The sequence below is a fragment of the Carassius carassius genome, chromosome 2 (genome assembly GCF_963082965.1).
Source record: "Carassius carassius chromosome 2, fCarCar2.1, whole genome shotgun sequence".
Classification (NCBI taxonomy): Eukaryota; Metazoa; Chordata; class Actinopteri; order Cypriniformes; family Cyprinidae; genus Carassius; species Carassius carassius.
This window is the reverse complement of record NC_081756.1, coordinates 7,997,976-8,014,766: the sequence shown is the minus strand read 5'-3', so window position 1 is coordinate 8,014,766 and position 16,791 is coordinate 7,997,976. Positions and strand designations below refer to the sequence as shown.

The 16,791-nt window shown below is 37.8% G+C and overlaps 1 protein-coding gene across 1 annotated transcript in view; it reads left to right on the top strand.

Annotated features, from left to right (window-relative positions):
- LOC132101451 (elongation factor-like GTPase 1) overlaps window positions 1-12,935 on the top strand; it is an 85,141-nt gene extending 72,206 nt beyond the window's left edge. The window contains exons 18-20 of the mRNA XM_059506429.1: window positions 694-1,649; window positions 4,957-5,141; window positions 12,046-12,935. Coding sequence (XP_059362412.1) covers window positions 694-1,649; window positions 4,957-5,141; window positions 12,046-12,234 — 1,330 coding nt within the window. The 3' untranslated portion in view covers window positions 12,235-12,935. The remainder of the gene's footprint in view (window positions 1-693; window positions 1,650-4,956; window positions 5,142-12,045) is intronic.
- Window positions 12,936-16,791: the final 3,856 nt, after the last annotated feature.

Here is a 16,791-nt window from a genome sequence, read left to right as displayed (position 1 = left end):
ACAAAATGTAAAAAAAAAATCCAGAAAATCACACTGTAGGATTTTTTATGAATTTATTTGCAAATTAATGTGGAAAATAAGTATTTGGTCAATAACGAAAGTTTATCTCAATACTTTGATATATACCCTTTGTTGGTGATGACAGAGGTCAAACATTTTCTGTAAGTCTTCACAAGGTTTTCACACACTGTTGCTGGTATTTTGGCCCATTCCTCCATGCAGATCTCCTCTAGAGCAGTGATGTTTTTGGGCAACACAGACTTTCAGCTCCCTCCAAAGATTTTCTATGGGGTTGAGATCTGGAGACTGGCTAGGCCACTCCAGGACCTTGAAATGCTTCTTACGAAGCCACTTCTTCGTTACCCAGGCGGTGTGTTTGGGATCATTGTCATGCTGAAAGACCCAGCCATGTTTCATCTTCATGGCCCTTGCTGATGGAAATGTCAACTATATATATATAGTTGACATTTAGTTAATTAAATAATCTTCATGCAAATCATGTAATATTAGTAAGCAAACAACAATAAAATAAGAAAAATCTAACTAAGTAAATATTTATTTATTTTTTGTCTTTTTATTTACAGTGCAAACGTATGTATATATGACATAAGTACTTTTTGACCATACATGTTTTATTTATTTATTTGTTTTTATTTTATTATCATAATTGTTATTTGCTATTTTATCCTCTAGGTTTGCTAAAATTGAAATCAGTGCATCCGAACCAATCATTCCGTTTCGTGAGACGGTGATCCGGCCTCCCAAAATGGACATGGTGAACGAGGACCTGGGAAAGCAGCAGAAGGTGGCGGTGATTCACCAGCTCAAGGAGGAACAAATGAAGAATCACGAAGGCATTCAGGTGGATTCCACCGGTCTGGTCACGCTCACCACCTCTAACAAGATGGCCACGATCGGGGTGCGGGCTATTCCTCTTCCTGAGGAAGTCACCCGCTTTCTGGAGGACAATGTAGAGCTCATCCGCACAATGGAGCAGTTCAGCCTGTTCGCCTGGGAGGACATGACTCTGGACATCAACCAGAAAATTTTGGAGAACATCCAGGATTTCAAGGTGAAGTTGGAGAGCAACCTGCAAGGCCACAAATGGAGGGGAGCCGTGGAGCATATCTGGGCATTTGGTCCGCGCCGTTGTGGGCCAAATATTCTCCTCAACAATATCGAGGGCTACCGGAGACCCTCCATATGGCAATGTCTGGAACGAGCGAAGGAAACCGAAAGGGCCGAGATCAGAGACTTTGACAACAGCATTGTGAGTGGCTTCCAGTTGGCCACGCTTTCTGGTCCCATGTGTGAGGAACCTTTGATGGGGGTTTGCTTCTCTGTCGAGACCTGGGACATGAAGATTTCTACACCTCTAGCTCAGCAAGACTCATTCGATGAGGATTCCCAACCTGCAGAGCCAAATAATGACGACCAAAGTCAGTGTTCTGACATTCACGAGACGAACTCTAACCGAAGCAGGAGCAGAGCGGAGGCCACTGGGAGTTCGGTGGACTGTTATGGGCCTTTCTCAGGACAACTCATCGCTGCTATGAAGGATGCCTGCAGATATGCCTTCCAAGCTAGACCTCAGCGGCTGATGGCTGCCATGTATACATGTGAAATCATGGCCACTGCTGAGGTCTTGGGTAAGCTTGAGTTTATACAGTCTCTACTAAAAGCATTTGATTAATCCAGTCAAGAAGTCACAAAAATTCTAATCAAGTAGAGTTTTGTGCCTTTCAATGCAACTTTTCCAAAAAAAATTTTAGACTGGCGTTCTCAACATTTCTAAACCTTTTCCAAGTCTAATAACTGTGTAAGATATCAAGGCTAGGTTTCTGTCAATGTATATTTAATACAAATGTATTTTGTACAACTGCACTGTATTTAGTTTTTCACATAAAATAGAAAAAAATAAGTTTCAAATCATTTAAATCTAGTCTTAATATCTTACGTAGTTTTGCTTCTAAAACAATAGATCTTGTTTTAAAGATTCTTAGATATTTTTTACTGGAAAACAAAACAAAAATACTCATTAAGAATATGCTTTTTATTTTATTTTTTATGTTTTTACAGTTAAGCTTGAAGATGATCTGTTTGATAGTTTACTCTCTAAAAGTGGATATGTCTATTTAAAATCTACAATATGTCTCTGTCCTGTTAAATAATACCTAATATCATTTGTAGCTGAATAGCAGAATCAATCATGATTCATTAATTTAAAAAAAAAAAGTGTCATCAGTATGTCTTGTCCCATTTTCCTGTATGAATCAAAAATACTGCAGCAAAGCAAAGAAAAACTATTTCATTGAGTTTTAGTTTATGCTTAAACTGAAACTGAAAAGGGCCACTTAAAGAGATAGTTCACCCAAAAATGAAGATCAGTCCTTATTTACTCACTCTCTCGCCCATTGGGAATAATGACCTACATTTCAGTCTGTCCCCACATAAAACTATCGTATGACTCGGAATATACGAGTCATTTGAAACTTTTATAGCACTTTTATGCCTCTTTTGCGTCCTTTTTGAAGTTTGACAGTCCCTGTCATAATTGACTTTCATTAAATTAAAAAGAGTGGCAAAATATTGATCAAAAATCCACCTTTTGTGTTTCATGGCGAGCACAAGAACAGGGTTGGAACGACATGTGGGTGAGTAAATGATGACAGAATTCAAAGTTTTGGCTGAAGCGTTGCTTTAATCATTTCCAATCAGTAAAGCACATGCCAATCTACCTGTACCTTAAATAAACCACGGTCTCTAACATGAGGGAAAGGGCCATATACCGTGCAAAGAGGGAATAGTTCTCCCAGGTCCTTGATTGAAAGCTGATGTGAAACAGCAGTGTACCGGTGTGATGTCGTCATTGCACCAGGTTCCAGAACAAAAGCTAAATTGTCTGGCCGACATGCCTGTGTGAAATGAACCCGGTTGAATGGGTAAGAGAATCCTGCCCCACGAGAACCAAAACCTCAGAGGGAATCAATCAGACGGGGCCAAAGGGGAGAAAATACGTAAATATTTTAACAAATGGTGCAAATTACCTTCCTGATAATTTTTGTTCGCTTGGGAAAAACCTTCTGTAAATCAATCTCTAAATGAAGCGCAGGCATTTCGTTTCCGTAACTGCAGTGAGAGCAAAAGTATTTGGGAGCTCAGCTGGAGTGTGTTAGAGAAGATATTGGTTCTGAATATAAAATACATAAACTTCATTTTTCACTGACAGGATGTTTTCCATGTCCAGATAACTAGGTCACACTGTTGATATCCAGGTGTATCTGTTACAGATGAGATCAACGTCTTACACGTATACATTTAACCTCTTAAAGGGCTTCTTAACATTCTACACTTTTGTTGCAAGTATTGGTTTAAGCCAATTTACAATATTAGTCAGCAAAAATATCTATTGAAATTATCTATCCATAATATATGTGTATGTGGGCTGTGTGTGTGTGTGTGTGTGTTTATTAATTTATTTATTTATATACTTATAACCTCAAATATATATGTTTGTAATTAGAATATTTTTTGAATGTATACTTTCTATAATATCTATATAAATTATATTTATATATTAAATACTATTTTTCCTGTTAATCTTCATTTTTAGAGTCAAGCTTCCTTGCAAAATTAAAAATGTTCCGCCATTACGTCCGTTTTGTAATAAGATTTTCAAAATCTGTGTTCCACCAATAACATGAAATCATCCAGCAATAGGAACGGCTGCAATGACAGTCAGTACAGCTGATCTGTGACCTCCATCCACAAAATCACTGTTATTACAAATAAACAGGCTGGTTTTGCTACTGTTCCTTTAGGACTTCGATATATAAATGACCTACTGCTAAAGTTCAGCAACACAGCCAAGTTGAATGCTGAGTAGATGTTGATGATGCATCAGCATAGATGGTCATATTTTAATGTGCTTATAGATTTCTGATTGAGCCGTTTTTGTTAGTTTCACTAAATAGTCCCTGTGGGCTGCAGAGGGAGCTTTGCATTGTGAATGTTGGAGTATGACTACATAGTCCATCAGTCTCTTTTAAGAGCAAGTAAAATCCAGTTTTCCACTATACATCCCCTTTAACTGTCAATAACAGTTTTAAACAACACAGTAACAGAGGTGAGTGTTCATGGCTCAGATGTACAGAGGTCATGACCTTCTATAGATGTCTGTCATCGAGTATTATTGCGAGAGCTTCACACTCATCTACAGTGTTAACAGGTCGATGGTCTCTGGGGCCGAACTGTAAGATACACAGGCACTGAGCTGCTTCCCCCATCACTTCCACATATTCACTCTTGTGTGTGTGCGTGGATCAGCCGCTGTTTGTGTTAGTTAAAGAAGAAGGATGTCCGCAACAGATTCATTTTAACAGACGTCTGATTGCGTGCAACTTTCTGCCTCGTGATAATGGATTTTGTGTGCGTGTGTGTGTGTGTGTGTCTTCAGGTCATGTCTGATCTCTTGTCTGTGAGTTTGACCGACAAAAATGACGGGAATAACATGCATTATATTTGTTAGTATAGTTTTGTATCAGTGTTGTTATTGTTAACTAAAACTATTTAAAAAATAATATTCGCCAATTGAAATAAAGCTACAATAAAATAAATGTAGTTATTCAAAGAAAAACTTAAATCTATTTTTTTTTTTGATAATTAGATTTGTTTTCCTTGGCAACTAACTGAAATAAGTTGACGCTGAAGTGCTAAAATTGCTAAAACTGAAAATTAATTAATGAATCAAAGCTAAATAGAAAAATAAATAATATAAAATTACAAAATGAAGGTAAGATTAGTTAAATAAATTAAAGCTATAGAGAAATTCATTAATAATTAATTGCAAAAAGGAGTAGAATTTTAGATCAGTTAGTTTGTTAGTTTTGTTGTTGTTGTTGTTGTTGTTTTTCAAGTGAGGATCTTCAGGTTTGTAATTATATGCGTGTGTTGCAGGTCGAATGTATGCTGTTCTGTCCAAGCGGGAAGGACGAGTCCTACAAGAGGAGATGAAGGAAGGGACAGACATGTTCATTATTAAGGCTGTACTTCCTGTTGCCGAGAGTTTCGGATTCGCTGACGAGATCAGGAAGAGGACGAGTGGCCTGGCCAGCCCACAGCTTGTGTTCAGCCACTGGGAGGTAAATGAATTCATTAATTATTGTGGTTGCACAATGATTCCTGTAGCTTTTATGTCTGGACTCCTCTGTCCAACTAAAGACAATGTGACACACTCAATATATAGATTTTAAAAAATGTCTACCGATCCATCAGAAATGGTTTCTTTTTCCACCTTAGTTGTCAGTATCTGCAAAATCCAATATTCCTTGACCTCTTTAATAATTAATGAAGTAATATATGAATGATTAAACAAGTATATGAATGTGTAAAAATTGAATAAATTATTAAGCAAATGAATGAGTATAAATGATGAATGAATGAATAATGCACAAATAAATCAGTAGACAAGTAACTGCAGCAATTGAAGAACAAATTATTAAGAGTTAATTAACAGACAAATAAGAGAAATTAATTATTGATTGTATGACTACTGAATGAATGTGCTTATGAATTAGTGTGAATGAGTGAATGAACAAACAATATGCTTGTTTGCATTATATTTCATATTTGCTTCCTATTGCTTCGTATGTCATCTGCTTTCTATTTTTTGTGGAAATATTATTTGATGAATAGAATAAAAAAATCGATTTCAAGTGTCCTAGCTAAATAAAAGTATTTTGTTTAAAAAAAAATCTTGCTGACACCAAATTTTGAACAGTAGTTTATGAATGAAAATACAACAGCAAACTGAAGATGGATGAGATGCTTGTCCTTCGCTCTTCAACTAGGTAAACATGTTTTCAGTTATCTCACCATCAGTCAATGCCTTCTTCTGAACACAGTGTTAGTTTACTGGACCAGACAGGATGTACACCACAAAGATACTGAGCCCAGTGCCAGACATTCATATCCATACAGACGCCTGATAATGTGTGATCATACGTGGCTGGAAACTATGGGCAGGCCAATCTATCAGATCCAGTCATATTGATCTGCTGTCAGATGTCAGTACTGCTGATCTGGCAAAAGTGTGTTTACCTTGAAAGTGTTGAGCAGTCAGTGAATGACGTGTGTGTGTGTGTGTGTGCATTGATCTGTGCATCACATGCATGAGGCAGAGACACGTACACGATGAAGTGCTGGAGTAACATGGCATAAGCACTTTTAGTGATGCTCAACCATCAGGGCTGAGCGCCATTCAGAGCTGAAATGACAATGACTGAACCAAGTTAAGATAATGTAGAAAACAGGATTGTAGAATTGTAATTTGAATTTTAGGAAATAGAATTTAAATGAATTGAAATTCAAATAAATTCATGTAACTAATTGGATGGATGGATGGATGGATGGATTGATCGATGGAACGAAAGATGGATTGATGGATAGAATAATACAAAAATGGATGGATGGATGGATGGATCATAGATAGGTATGGGTGGACAGAATGATGTATGGGTGGATTAACAGATATTGATGGATGGATGATGATGGAAGAACAGATTGATGGAATGAGAGATGATGAATGGCTGGATAGATGCAGATAGATGGGTGGATGGATGGATAGAATGTAGTATAGATGGATGAATGGTTGGTTGAAATGATGGATGAATGGATGATGGATGGATGGATCTTTAAAATGATAGGAAGATAGATGATGGATAAAGTGACAGACGGATGGAGATTAGTAGTTAGTAGATGAGTTGAGTTAGTAGATGCTGTGTGTGTGTGTTTGGCGTGTGTGTGTGTGTGTGTGTGTGTGTGTGTGTGTGTGTGTGTGTGTGTGTGTGGGATTGGCGTGAAAGAGGATCAAAGGCTGTAGACACCACATGTGTGCCGTCTTTAACCCGACGGCTGGCTGGACGTGTTCTCTCCATCTAGGACTAGGTGAGCGGACGGAGTTCTGCGGCCATATGGTGCTGCTGTCAGCCAGGATGATGGGTCGAGTTTAGCTGGACATGATATACACACACACACACACACACACACACACACAAACAAAGGTCATATAAGGTCGTCTGCTACTTCACAAAACAGTTGCACCACTTTTTCATGCCGTCTCTGAGTGCAGAAACCTGCATCTTATTCACCACAGTCCTAGTATTAGTGTGCTAATATAACACACTATTTCAAACACTTAATTGAATTGATCATGATTACAGTTAAATTACGATCATAGCTAACGGGATTTGAACTTACAACCTCATGGTTACCTTTGATCCTTTGCTAAACTGCAGCATGCTTGTAATTCTCACAGTCTTGCATAATAAACAAATTTAGTAAATAGAAATAGAAATGGTCAGTAATAAATAAAAATAATAATATTGCAGCAATGTTTTTAGCATTGTAGCAAAAAGTAGGTATATATGAATAATGTTCTGTGTCTCTACAAGACAAGTTAATAATCTCCTCTGCATGGGATTTCTTTTACTTATTGTGTTTGAGTACAGTGTGAGTTTTACGCACACACACTTACTAACAGACACATGACTCAAATTGTCCGCTGGTCTTGGTACTTGCAGACTGTTTGCCTTGCTGGAGGAGGTAATTAGATTCCATGTTTAATTCAAACCTTGCCCTGCTAGATTTTGAGGCCTGCTGCATTTTCAATTCTTCAAAATGTGGCCTTTGTGCATAGAGAAAAGACTAAAGACAGTGTAAAGTGAAGCACTGCAACCCGTTGTGTCGTGTGTGGGTGTGTGTGTGTGTGTGTGTGTGTGCATCTCCTCTTACAGCTGAACTGCTGTTATTCTGTTCTCTTTTCTGTGGACATTTTATGGGTCTTAAGTAGGGCCGTGCAGAGACCTTTGGAGGGGCAGGTGCTCAAAGTATAAAAGGGGCACATGGAACAAGGCTTTAAATGGCACTGTTCAAAATATCAATCCAGCAATATATTGTGATGCATTCCTTGCTGATTCGCGTATCGATATGGATGATTTGTATTGATACGGCAACAAATGATCTGATGCAGTTTTGAAAAAGAAAAAATAGAAAAGACAATTTTAAGTTTAAAAGTTAAAAAAACATTTTCTTTCCACCTAATAATAGCTCTGGGATCAGAAACTGAAATGTCTTAAATTGTCCCAACCTGATGGATTTTTCTTCTCTGTTCTACAGAATAATTTAGAACAGCTGTTATAGTAAAAACTATAGAAAACGCTTGTGCCTCTACATTTTCCTCTTTCTCACCAGACTCTGTCTCCTGGCTTGCTGTTCCCTGCTCCCTTTCTGTCACTTGTGCCTCTACATTTCCCTCTTTTTCTTCCTCTGTCTCCATCTCCTCATCTGGGGCCTGTTTCGAAAAGGAGGTTAAGTGAAAACTCTGAGTATGTTTACCCTGAAATGAGGAAACTCTAGGTTTTCGGTTTCAGAATGGGAGGTTTGTCAAACCTGAGAAAGCAGGGTAAGTCAAGCCCGTTTCTGAAAGAGAGGTAGCATACACTCAGAGTTCGTTACCATGGTAACTTACACTATGAACCTAACCTGGTTGGGAGCAGGTTTTCTTCGGTAAACCCAGAGTTTATTTCGGTCTCCTCCCCCTTTTTAAACGCTTCATTAATGCACGCTGGAAAAATGCTCTTCTTACCAAGTGTTTTTTTTTCTTCTTTTTTTGCCCAAGTACAAATATTTTTAAAAATTATAAAATAAAGATTGATTTTCTATATAAGAAAATGATATAAGAAATTTTGTCTTGTTTCCTGGGGGGGGATCTAAATTAAGTGCATTTTACTTAAGCAAAATTATATGCCAGTGTGGTAATAAAAATAATCTTAATGCAAATGGAAAACAATATTATTCTGAGTGTCTATTACTAAGTGCAAATCTACTGTAGCTCCGCCCTCCATCGACACATGAGGTTAAATATGACACATGTGAAAAACGGCTTCAGTGGTGTAGGCACTAGGCAGTAATGTTTTTGGCACGGAAACTTGTAGCTTGTAACGCGATTGATTGGGTTAGAGTCCGGCTTTTGCCGAGCTCATTCTTCTCACTTTTCCCATCACATGTCACATTAGAATTTATTTTCAATAAAAATGAACAAAATGTTCTAAAAGTGGAAGTAAAGTTCCTAACGAGTGTTTAATAATGATACAGCTATTTATAATTGTAATAATTATAATCATTTACAATGTTATTATTACATCCTGTTAATGTATAACAATACTGAGGTGCAAATGTATCTGCCAGTATAAAGTATAACTAGCATAGCATCTAATTATTATTTACACTTAGCCTGTTGCAAAGAACTGCTACTTTTACATGGTAAATAGAATATATCACGATAATTATCCCGATGATTATGGAGTTTTTATTATTACAGTGGTGCCGAAACCCGGGAGTCGTCGGGAAATAGGAGGCGGGAACTGGCGGACAATCAAAATGAAACTTTAATTACAAAATAAACACAAAGCAGCGCATCAGCCCCTCACGGACGACTGATGCGCACAAAATAAAACCAAAATACAAAATAACGCCCAGTCCTGGTCCTCTCTCATCCTTCACTGTCGTCGCTCCAGTTTTATATCCTTCCATCTCCTCCGTGGGCCTCGAGACCAGTGGGTCGAACAGGTGTAGCTCATCTCCAATCACTCCACCGGCCTCGCTCCCACGTCCCTCGGCCCCACCCCACTCGTCACAGTATACATCTCAATTTAAAAAAATTGACACTTGGGACTGGTTTTGTGGGCACATATGTGTTTGTAATGACATTTTTCGGCTGAATGCCCCCTCTAAGCAGCATTTTGTCACCCTTGAATATGGTTCCTCACTGGATGGTTTTTGTACAGTGGAAACGAGGGTTATTGATATGTGTTTTTGCGGCTGCACGTGTCCTCCTGCTAAAGGCATTATACGGATCTGTTTCAGGCCGACTGATACGTCAGGAAATGAAGCAGAGTGAGCAGGAATTATAACTGACAGGAGTCTTATAAAGTTGGTCCTGATAGCATTTCCTCATCGCTTTTGTTGTCGATCTCTCACCTGTCTCGTTCTCTCTCTTTCTTCGAGAGCCACAGAGTTGAAACGCTGGATGCTGCACCATTACTGTAAAAACCATATCTCAGAAAACCTACAAACTCCGTCTGACAGACTGCATGCATGCATGTGTGTGTGGGCAGATGTCAAGCTTTGACAGCAGCACGTCCATTGAGAGTGTGTGTGTGTGTGTGTGTGTGTGTGTGTGTGTGTGTTTGTTACCTACTGTGCCGAGATCCCATTAGACACATATGCCAGGGCCGCGAATTCGCCCTCAATCTGTCTGCCAAGCGTCTGCCCGCCCATGCCATGAGACACACACACACACACACACACTAATCAGTGCTGGCCATGAGCGAGACACATGCAGGTCAACATAATCTAATTGTGCGAGATGGACAAAGAAATGGACTAATGAATGTGTGTGTGTGTGTGTGTTACACTCGGCCGTTGTGCAGTTCTGACACACATTTGGTGTCATTCAGTATTATTGCTGCTATCAAACACACACTCCACCCCGTCGTGGACAGCAGTGGACGCCCACGCATTAAAACCTAGTCTCACTACATTTCCATTCAATGGATTTGTCGTCTATTATGTAAAAATTATTGCAATCAGAATAATGACTAACTGAACAACAGACAACCTTGAGACTAAAAAAAAATAACAGCGAATGAGTACGGATGGATGGATGGATGGATAGATAGTCATTTAGGAGGTTCCATGACAATCACAATGCTGTCTGTATAGTCAGTGAGAAGGAGCGTGTGTGTTTGTGTACACTTGTTTGGTTGTGCTTGAATGAGTGCACACACAAGACAAAAGCTCTTTAGTGGAGAAAAAAAAAGAGGGATGGCATCTTAAGCTGTAAGGTCAACGGAGAAAGAGAAAGGGACTGGTAGCATAAGACAAATGAGAATAAGCAAGCAGACATCAAATCAAAGATCAGCTCTCAGGAAGCTCTTTTGCCTGTGCTCGGCGGGCGTTTAAATGCTAATAATCTGTAAGCATGTGCGGCAGTGATGCTCCTGAAGAGCTGGAATGGTTCGGTTTGCGGGCAGCAGTCAATCATTGTGTAAATCGGGCCGTTGATGGCCTCTGCCATCTGTCCTGAGGTAACAGAGCCCACGCCGTGGGGCCTCTCTGGGACCAGGTGCAGGGGCCCCGCTGGACTCCTACAGTAATTGTAGCACTCGCACTATTGTCTGAGCATGAGGTCATATTGTGTGGAAGTGTGTGTGTGCGTGCATGTGTGTGTGTGTGTGTGTGTGCGTGTGTGTGCGCGTGTGTGTGTGTTGCTGCAGGGATTGCGTCATCCATCAAGCACCTGCTCCCAGTGCTGCGCGCGTGTGTGTGTGTGTGTGTGTGTGTGCTGTCACTGTGCCTCATATAATGGCCATTATGTGTATCTCTTCACAGCAGACAATTGCGTAGTCTAGTTCTGCCCTCGAACGACTCATTTTCTTTTTATAATGAGAGGGAGGAAGACAAAGAGAGAGAAATATTGTGCTGCCAATTCCTGACTGACTCACAAATGAACTAAATACTATAAAAATGTGCCATTGCTTGTGATAAAAATTCGATCTTAAATTCTGAAACACTTTACATTTTTGTGTACATTAGGTATGACATCAGGAGTGATCATTGTAGATCCACGTCAACAGTATCGCAGTATACAGTGCATTCAAAAGTTATTTATTAATGTAATGTGATGAGAAGGCATGTGCTAATGCATGTTCAAATAAATGAATATATATATATATATATATATATATATTATTATTATTATTATTATTTATTGTATCAATATATTATATATTTATTTTAATTTAATAATAGTAGTAATGCCAGACCATAAGAATTATGAAACTTGTCTTATATATTCTAGATAATTCAGTGAATTATATACATTTAATACAGTATTTTTTTTATTCCCGTTATTCATCGTGTGTGTGTGTGTGTGTGTGTGTGTGTGTGTGTGTGTGTGTGTGTGTGTGTGTGTGTGTTTTTTAGGTCATCGGCAGTGATCCATTCTGGGTTCCCACTACTGAAGAGGAGTACTTACACTTTGGAGAGAAAGCAGACTCGGCCAATCAGGCTTTGAAATACAGGAATGCCGTTCGCAGACGCAAAGGCCTCTACGTGGAGGAGAAGATCGTAGAACATGCAGAAAAACAGAGAACTCTCGGCAAGAACAAATAAAACCAATGATCCTCTCTCAGGAAACATGAGCAGAATGAATTTCAGGAAACCCATTCTTATGTCAACTGGAACAAATACATATAAGAATGGTTTTGCACGGTTGTTTAATTTATTTAATTGTTCTCCTTGTGTTTTATGAAAGAGCTTCTTAACTTATTTGATGTCACACAACCACTCCTTCATCTGGCGTTACAGTGTCGCTCTCTAATGACCATCCAGTTGACTGATAGTGATTCAGTCATCATCTGCAGAAATCAACATGCGCTTTTGAAAACCCGTTCTGTTTTTAACAGACCACGGGCTTCATTCATAATGGATCTCATGATTTCTTGTTGCATATCGGTTGAGAAACCAATGTTCAAAATGATAATGGATTCTGTGACTGAAACTCATTAACTAATATCTGCGGAGAGATTTCAACTACAATTGAACATCAAGTCTTTATTCTACGTTATATTCATCTGCACTCATTTATTGTAAAAAGTGCTGTGCTATTAAGTAATTAAGCAATTGCAGTGCACTCGGAAACCTAATGTTGTAAATATTAGACAGCAGTTAAAGTCAGTTACACAGTTTGAGACATTTTTGGAGCAGACTGAAGGAATAGATTGTATGACTTGTGCTTTACCTTTTCCATGTTCCTAGACTACCATTCCTTGCTTGGTTATTAAACCCAACAATTAAAGGGACATGCCTTCAAATCATGCTGTATCTTTTTACGTGTTTGGGGTCTGACGTTGCATAATTTAAGAGTGCTCTTGAAATACAGTTTCAATTAGATTGAAGTGAAGTGGCCCTGAAATGAATTCCACCGTGGCTCCCTTTTGGTTTACAAACGTTTAAACCCTGATTTAATTTATCAGCTTTAATGGCAGTGGGAGAAGGATTAAAACATTTTTTAATAAGAAAGAGCAAATATCTTTTGAGGAGCTCCCAAAATACTGCGGCCTTCAGAATAGCACACGTGTGAAATCACTACAGAGATTAAGGAAATCATTTTGCATTTTAATCATGTCTTTTAATCAGTTGTTTTTAATTATCGTAAATTTACTCATCCACCTGTTACAATCATAAAGTTTATTTAAAATTAATATTCTTTTTATCTTGGAGGTTTTTTATTTTATTTATTTTTTTACATATAATAATAATAATTATTATTATTATTGTTGTTGTTTTTGTTGTTGCTGTTAATATATGTAAATAAAAAATTAATCTAAATGTAATATTGCATGTATTGTTATATGTTGATAATAATACTAGTAATATTAACAACATGTGTTTTATTTATGAAAACAAGAACAATTTATGAAAACAAGAACAATTTGATATTGACATTTAATTGATTGGCAGCCCTGATTAAAATGAATTAAAATGCTATGCATTTCTTCTTTTGTTTGTAAGCTAGATCAGTAAGATCTAAGATGTCCTTTTAATTACATTGCAAATGTAAACAGAGATAAAAAAAAAAAAAAAACGCGGAATTTTTACATACAAATTTTTATTACTTTGAATATCTCAAAATTTGGGTATGGATGATGATGATTATATTGAGTCCATTATAAAATAAAGCAAACCTCATAGGTTGTTAAATTGCTGTTTTGTACTATTTCAATTTACTTGCAATGAAATCAAAAAAATTAATTAAAATAATAATGATTATTGGCTCTTTTATAGTGTTTGCCGTTAAATCATAATTTTGACTCATAATGCAACATTTTGAAAAGAGATCGTCTTCAAAATGATTCATCAAACACATCAATAGCTGGCTGATCTTTTTTTCCCAGCACACACCGCTGATATTCCAGTAGTGATGGCTGATCCCAGATCAGACGTCTAGTGCAGGGGAGGGTAATGACCTGCATGTTGCAGTAAGCTAATGGAGCTAATTTAGTGGATCGAATGGCTTCAGTCAGCAAAACAGAGAAAGCCTTCAGATGCTGCAGATAAACTCTTAACCAATGCAAATGGCAATTTCCACTCAAGCCTTCACAGCTATTAGAGTGTATTTATGGCCTCAGACTCGTCGTACTGGCCATGTGGGGGGAATTAGAGGGACGAGATGTATGGCAGCACTACGCCAGCGGTGTCTGGAGAACAGGTCTCTAGCATTTAAGAACTTTAACATTCCCGTTCTGTAAATCCAATTCATTTTTCTTCAGAGTGAACTTGATTTTAACAGTGATGTATACTTTTTTTTTTTAAGACTATAAGCTCACTATAAGCTCTGAATTATCGAATTCACAGGTCAGTGTGTTTTTTGACGTGTTTTGATTCTTGATTTTAAAAAAATGACACTACCCATAACTCTAAAGAGACATTCGCCAATAAGAGAAGTTGCTGTTAACATGGAAACAGAAATTTGGCATTTATTTGATAAAAAATACTGTAAAAACAGTCAAATATTATTACAATTTAAAATAACAGTTGATTATATTGTAAAATATAATTCATTATTTAGAATTTTCAGCATCATTCCTCCAGTCTTCAGTGTCACATGATCCTTCAGAAATCATTCAAAGATGCTGATTTGCGGCTCAAGAAGCATTTCTTATTATTATCAGTGTTGAAAACCGCTGTGCTGCTTCATACTTCAAGGATTCTTTAATGAATTGAAGCAGCATTTATTTAAAATAGATACATTTACTGTCACTTTTTTGATAAATTGAATGTGTCCTTGATTAAAATGATTAACTTCATTAACAAAAATCATACAGACCCCAAAACTTTAAACAATAGTGTAACTCTAAATATTTTGCAATACATTTTAAGTATTGTTCTATTATTTTTTGCTAGTGTTTGCTTACAATACTGACTTTTGGTCAGAAGTATACCATTTTTCTTAAGTTACACCGTTTGATTCAAAAACAGTGCTTCATGGGAAAAATAGTTCATTACATTGGTTTTATTTATTTATTTATTCTCTCTCAGTGCATTCATTAGTTCCCTTTTTTTTGCTTCAGGTCCAAATTTCCATTGTTATTCTTCCTGTTGTTTATTTATTTATTTATTTAAGAATTATTGAAATTCCTGTGGAGAAAATAAACTGGAAAAAGTCTACAGTATACCTATTATGGCAATAAACGTGTTTTTTTATTTATTTATTTATGTATATTTTAACTTTGAAATCTAGCAAATGAGTGTATCAGGAGTTTAATTAGGGTCAGAAGTTATACTTTGTAGTGACGTTATCGTGTTTACAGTAGTAAATGACACAAAATGGGCTGACAGTAAATATTACAGGGTTTAAATGTGTCTTAAATTCACACCGAGCACTAACAAATCTATTTGTGTCTGTTTTGAAAGGTGAAGTGTGTCTTTTTTGATATTGAAATGCTTTTGTAGGTTGACGTCCCAAATAATGAACGCTGTTACTCTCTGGAGCTTTTAAAACCTCACAGCAACATAGACTCGACCAATGCCAAGTGCTTTACAAACATCTGCTTTAGATGTATTATTAATAATGCCATGTTAAATGGTTGATTAGCTAAAGCGTAGTCTGTTGCCGAGCAGCAGGGTCAGCATGTTGAGTTGTACTGATGTGTGCTCACAGGTGTGAACGTCTATAGCATCAAACGCTACTCATCCTGGCAGATTTTATAGCGTTTTATAATAAGGCATATGCATATGCAGTTGATCTCCAACTGAGGAGCAGCTGTTTGCTGAAAATCATATTTTATGAAGTTGATAAGCTTCTGAAGTCTTGGATCTGCAAACCTTCAGTGGAACTAAAGCTGCAGTTGATTGTTGTGTTAAAAAACATAATAATAATAATAATAATAATGACGAGGTGTCGTACTGTTTTATAATGTTATTTTTCCTGTTTTGAGTCATTTGTTTTAAACCTGTTTTGTTATATAATGTGGGATTTATCATTAATATTTTCATCTGATTCCGTAATGTGGGGCCAGTTGCATAAAGACAGTCATTATGTGAAGTCTTAGGGCCTTTTGTGACTAACTGGCAGTTAGAGATAATGTGCTCTCAAAATTCTCAAGTTCCCTTAAAGTCGGTCACTCTCGACGCCACGTCGGTGACCGACGAATATGGGATATCGCTTTGATAGACCAATCTACCTCGAGTGTAAACTAAACGAGCCAATGCACATTGGCATGCAATTATTGTATCCAGCTGCCGCTGATCACTGCGTGAGTATAAGAGGGCAGCAGGTGCAATGCATACCAGCTTTTCGCTTCGGAGCCGAGCGTTAGTATCGCTCTGCTCAACGGTGTCTGCTGTGAACTACGAGTTCAGCACGCTCTCGGAAGCTTCGTGTGTTGGCGAGACGGCGCTTCAGCGGCGGTCGTTCCTGTGTCGAGTGGATTGCACACTTCAGGCTGCATTACCCCTGTCGTGTTGCAAACGGCCAATTCCCCTGTGCGCCTCAGCACTAAAAGAGCATTTCCTAAAGAGCAAATTTCTCTAAAAGAGCTTCACGGGTGCGTCTTTGTAAAGACGACGGATCGTCCTTATAAGGATGCCGTTTCACCCGTGCGTTTCTGGTTGCGGTCGTTACCTGGCAACGGGTGATGGTCACGATCGCTGCCTCACGTGTCTGGG